At 39.0% G+C, this 6150-nt stretch overlaps 1 protein-coding gene across 1 annotated transcript in view; it reads left to right on the top strand.

Moving 5' to 3' along the window:
* Nucleotides 1-5770, top strand: part of LOC140269525 (glypican-1-like) — a 65759-nt gene extending 59989 nt beyond the window's left edge. Inside the window, exons 9-11 of the mRNA XM_072364671.1 lie at nucleotides 76-209; nucleotides 1110-1285; nucleotides 2314-5770. Of these exons, the coding sequence (XP_072220772.1) occupies nucleotides 76-209; nucleotides 1110-1285; nucleotides 2314-2519 (516 nt within the window). The 3' untranslated portion in view covers nucleotides 2520-5770. The remainder of the gene's footprint in view (nucleotides 1-75; nucleotides 210-1109; nucleotides 1286-2313) is intronic.
* Nucleotides 5771-6150: the final 380 nt, after the last annotated feature.

Genomic DNA, 6150 nt, shown 5'->3' on the forward strand with positions numbered 1-6150 from the left:
TGTCTTGTTTGGATATTATTATCTTGGAGAAAGACATAAAAGCTCACAAATTGACTCCTGTCAATTCTGCCCCAGGTGTCTGATGTGGTCATAAAACTGAGAGATATGCAGCCATACTGGGTTTCTCTCCCAAATATTCTCTGCAACATAAGAGTGGCCACTGGAGCAGGGGCTGAGGATAAGTGTTGGAATGGCATAAGTCGTGCCAGGTAAGCAATATAAATCTATTGAGGAATGCTCAAAATAACCCATGTATTTCCAGCCATCCAATATTGTCACGATAATGAATGCATGGCAAATGTTCATAAGAAAACTTTTATACTTAACTTTACTTAACTAAACTCTGTTTTTATTGTACTTTGATACATTTTGCTTTATCAACCACCCCAGCCAAGCACAAGAGCTTGTTGGAAATACTTTAAGATATTTTCTCAGGTTTCTATGATTCTATCCTCATCCTTTTGGGCAAAAATGACACAGTAAAGCACTGCCATTTCACGTTTGTATTAAGCTTTGATTTATGCAGTGTTAATACTTGTCAGCCCAGAGCTGAGGATCACTCAAATTTTGACACAAATCAGCAAAATCTCATGGCACATTGTTTGAAAAATCATGTTATTCAGGCAGACTTAAAATAGATTTTGCTCAGTGATACATTCAGTTGAAGGTTTTTTTGAGTATGCAGCACCTTTGTGCAATTCTGGTGGAACTTGTCACTCAGCAAGCTGGAGAAAATGAGTTTTCTAATGTCTACAGTAGGAGAGTGTCTCTTTTAAGACAAGCCACACACTGCAGCGTGAGAAATATTTAATGCGGAATGAATGGCACTTACGCAACACTTTTTCTCTCCCGTTAAAGTGCTTTACAGAACAAGTCAAATTAATACAGCACTTCTCGGTCTATACCAAAATGTAGCATTTTTTCCTCTCACTTCTCCCAGTCCGGTTGTGAATCTCCACACTATAAGGCAATAGAGTTCTAGAAAATAAGGGAAATTTAATCTAACATTAGCTATGCTACCAACTTTTGCTGAACCGCCACCGGTGTTACCATGAGCTGAAACAAAATAAGTTTAATCCACCAGTTAAATAAGTATGTATCTGAACCAGGTACCTGCCTGAGGTGATGGGTGATGGCCTTGCCAGTCAGATCAACAACCCTGAACTTGAAATCGACATCACCAAACCAGACATGATAATACGCCAACAAATAATGCAGTTGAGGATGATCATTCACCGCCTGACCAAAGCTTTCAACGGCCAGGATCTGGACTTTCAAGATGCCAGTGAGTAGTTTGAACATGACAGCCAATGACATCCTAGAAACCATTCACAGGAGACAGTGTTTAATCCCTTAACATCCTTCTCAACCATTTGGTAGAACACATTTTTCACTGATTATACTCTGTCATATAAAAGAGAAGTGGTAGTGAACCTATCTAAACCATCTCTAAAATTTGGTTTAGGTATGTAATTCTAAAAGAAAGTATGAGTAATAGCATTTCATTTTCAAAGTTTCATACTTTCTCCATAAAGTGTTGCCTTAAGATGGCAGCATATTTATCACTAAGTTTAGTTCATTCTAGGAAAACAGTTGAGCTGAATATATATATATATATATATATATATATATATATATATATATACAAAACCTCTTATTCACTGTTGTTAGAAAAATAAATGCTGTCTGCACGCACTATGTTTGATAGGAAATAATGGTTAGATATCTAAGTCCTTACTAGCCTTACAATTCTGTTTGATTCACCTTTCATCTTCACATTACTTGCATCCTCAGCCACAATGTAATCACACAACTACATTTTCAATTACGCATGCAAGCAGTTTTCCATTTAGAGATTTTTAAAAACAGGCCCACTTTGACATAAAAAGCAGTAACTTTTGGCACTGGGTAGCTCAGTTGGTTGAGTCGGCACCCCATGTGCAGAGTGGAATGCAAAGATGACAGCATCTCCTCACTAATCATATCACACACTACATTCATTTGATCTAGTTGTTGCTTTCTGGTAAGGTCTTAAAATCCAAAGTATGCCCAGACGTTCACGTTAGCAGAAAAAAGATCAATGCAAGGTAACTTCTTCTTCCTCTTTACATCAGTTGAACATTATATAACATAAGAGGACAATTTGATTTTCCCAAAGCAGCTGGAAAATAATTTATTGATATATGATATATTTTATATATACACACATACATATATGTATATGAGAGAGAGAGATAGATAAATCATTATGTTCAATTATCATGAAAAATTATTGTTAACATTTACCCTTATTTCCATGCACTCTATTCATAGGTGATGATGTCAGCGGCTCAGGAAGTGGCAGGTGTGCCGATGGAATGTGTTCCCCGGGCCCACGGCTCATTGTGCCGGACACTGACCGACCCATAATCTATGCCTACCCTGCAGAAAATAAGAAAGTGAAAGCTTCAGCCCAGCAGAACCTGCCGTCCATCGGCATCTACCTGGTTTCACTGCTCATCCTGCTGCTCCGGCGATAATTGACGGGAGAATCTCCTAACTGGGACTAAGTTTGGTACACATGGGCTGGGGGACAATATCAAAGGGGAGGGAGGAGAAGTTGAGTGATTGTTATTCTGCCAAAAGTAAGTGAGTTTAAAGAAACAAGAACAAAAAAAAATTAAAAAATCTTTTGGATGAACTTCCTTTGGCTTTGGATTAGAGAAAAATGGGGTTCTGAGTATTCATCCGTTTTTGTTCTGCTCTTTTCCTTTATTTTTTGTTATTCCATGACACCATTAGAGCTGGTCTTTTTTCATCTACTTATGTTATGTTTCTGATGTTTCAGTTCTCTGATATAATATCTGCACCTAAGACTCATAAGACTTCGTTGCTACCCGTATGTTGGTGTGGACACAGTAGAGAGAGGGAGAATGGAGCTTTGCAGTGGAATTATTTATTTACTGAAAAATTGTCAGCAGACCCCAAATGGGTTGAATCACACCAAAATATTTGTTGGTAAAACACACACACACACACACACACCGCAAACTTAAAAGAAACACCATAAAGATTACTTTTAAAGGAGGATAATCTGGACAACATGACCCATTAGACCTCTTAATGGATTAGGCTTTCTCACAGCAAAAATGAGAGCACTCGGCATCTGCACTTTCTGCCATTACAGCATGTACGCTGTAATAAAAGCTGCGATCACGTTCACAGATGTAATCGTTCAGTGTCGTGGTAGTGTATCTTGTCCTCCACTTCATCCATCCATCCGTTCGCTCATCCTTACATTACACCCTTCTCCCTTGCCAAGGCAGACCTCCCTCTCTCTCTCCAGACCCCGCCGGCAGTGTGGTATCAAGTCGAGATTCTGGATTGATCAAGGCGCATGCTCAGCTGGGACAGGTTTCAGATGGCAGCATGTAGAATGGAAGTGTTGGTTCTAAGATCCCCTTCACAGCAAAGAATACTTGTAACAGAACAGAAATGTACACAGAAGCAGAAACACTGCTGTCCTGTGGCACTTCTTTCAAGTAATCCCTTTATGTTCACAGCAGATCAAAAATGTAGACTGCATACTTGTGTTTTGCTTGTAAAAGTCTAGTGTTACTGTTATTACCGTCATGATTTCAGTGTCATTGGCTTTTTGTGTCACACTGCAGCAAAGATCAGTATCATAACTACAAGTTAAAACAATAACTACAAGTTCCACGGCAAGCAAAACAGTGTATATATTTTTGACTGCTTCTTTGTTTGTTTTCTAGACAAGAAAAAGAAAATAACCAGTTAGGCACCATAATCTTATTATGGTCAGATCAACGTAAGCTCTTCTGTATTTCTTTCCACATTTGTCGAAGTGTCCATACCTGCCTTCATTTCTCCTCACCATCTCAATATGAGTGCCTCTTTGTTACCACTCCGACTCCTTCAACCTTTTCTCTGCTCATCAGTTATAATGACCTGTAGAGTGCTCCTTGTACTTCTATATGATGGCAAGGCAATATGACAATGACGCAGTGCTTCATTATGTGTCAACCTTCCTGGGACCTTTTTGGGAACACAATGTAACGCCTTTCCTGATGAGATGCTTGCTTGGGAAAAATCTTGCACCATATTTTAATTAATTGAAATTTCAAAGCTCTCATCTAAGAACGCTGTGCACGGGATGATGGGACAAAGCTTGCATGTGAGTTTGTGTACGAGATTGTGCATGATAGTGTGCACTTGTGTAAGACTGTCAGAACAAAAGGGGGACAGAGGATGGAGACTTTATAAATCTTGTTTGGATGGTACAGGAATTAAATCTTTTTCAAATGTATTGGGCTAACAATGTATGATAGCTATTAAACTGACAGCAATGGGAGATGAATATTGCTCATTTTTCAAGATTAGTATTTTCAACCTACTACTGTAATAACTCACACTCTGTACTCATGCTATCTGTGCTGTCCAAATTGTACACAACAGGATGGAAGATGGAGGACTCAAATTGATGTGCTTTTCAAAGTGTGTCATTGCATCAGTTTCGCACTGGGACAATCCATTGAAATTAATGTTTAAAAAAGAATCTGTATACACCCAGACAGTTTGTAACACTGCAAAATCTTAGGGGCTCTTTCGAAGTTGGATAAATGCATTTGGTAAATACCTGGTTAGCTTCTGCTCAGAAAATTGGTGACTTTGTCATAATATGTGTTAGATGACAGGTGTCTTTCACGGTACTTCTTTTTTCTAAATGCTTTATTAATGAATGATTTGTTGCTGTGTGTATGTGTGTTTGTGTCAGTCTCTCTGTTAGTCCCTGGTTAAGGAATCTGCCCGTGACTGCCTTTAACGCTTCGGGCTCAATTTTTGAGATTAAAAGAGATATTAGCTGTTTTGGTGGCGATCAAAAATGTTATGCATTTTAACAAAGAACAATTAGCAGGCGCACTTCATGGGTCCTCTTTTTGTGGCCTTTTCGGAAAAATCTGAAGATGAATGTGAAAGTACAAACAGCCCTGAAAAGAATAAGAAATAGCTCCAACTGTGATGGTGACATTCCAGTTCAAAGATGACCTGCAACTTTAGACTCACAACTTTGGTTTCAGTGACTGCCTCACAATGTCATCGGCTGAAATTTGCACAACCCCACTACCCACACCCCTTTCTCCTTCACTTTTTGATCTCATTAATTTGTTATTCAAAGTCCCCTTCCCCCTTTGTAAAAACCTGCACTTTTATGAGGCCACTAAATGGCATTGTCTGCACAAAGACATCACAAGATGGTCGATCAATATGAGAGTCAACACCTTCCAGAAACGACTATTGATTGGAGATGCGTGTATGCAGATAGATTTGGCCCAGCAAGCTGACTCCTGTTTGACGACGATGAAAGAGTGTAAACATAAAGCCCCCCCCCCCCGAGTGTGAGAGGAAGCAGGAAAAAAAAGGACGACGCTGATCTCAAATCAGTGTATACGCCTCAATTCTGCCTTCACTCATAAATGCTGGTGGCAAAAATGCAAAGCTGATGACCTAGCATTTAAAAACAGCTTTATTCTACACTGAGTCGAGAATGGGATGCATTTCCGAAAGGTGCCAACTTATGAGGAAAATAAATACTTTTATTTTTTTTCTTGTTTTGGTTTACTTTGGTTGTATTGTGATCAGAAATCTATGGAGAGTTTGTTCTTATGGTGAAGGTAGACGCCAGAAAGAGGTTGAGAAATATCTAAAATGTCTCATTTGCTGTTGTACCTGAAATCTTGTGTCAATTATATACATTGTAAGATTTTCAACATTACTGTGTCCTGTTTCTTTCATGGCGAGAGCGCTTCTGTGAATAGTTTTTGAGATGTATTCACAAAGCAGCTACACACACACACACACATAACGAATATATATCTAAGTTATATCTGAGTTTCTTAGCAAAGTTTGCGGTCCTTTTTTCGAACTATCTGTACCATCTGCTTATATTTTCTCAAAACACACTGGGGCACCCTGCCACCTGAAAAAGTCCAATGTGCTCCAGTGATGATGTCAGAGGAGACAGCTGCTGTCTCGTGTTGCGACACGGGAAAAACTGCCACATATTCAGAGCACACTAAGTGCCTTGTCTTGTTTCTGTTTGTAGACAATAAAAGCATAAGTCCTCTTGGGTTCTCTTTAAAAAGATGTACA

Source organism: Leuresthes tenuis, unplaced genomic scaffold (assembly GCF_036924035.1).
Source record: "Leuresthes tenuis unplaced genomic scaffold, fLeuTen1.0.hap1 SCAF_14, whole genome shotgun sequence".
Taxonomy (NCBI): Eukaryota; Metazoa; Chordata; class Actinopteri; order Atheriniformes; family Atherinopsidae; genus Leuresthes; species Leuresthes tenuis.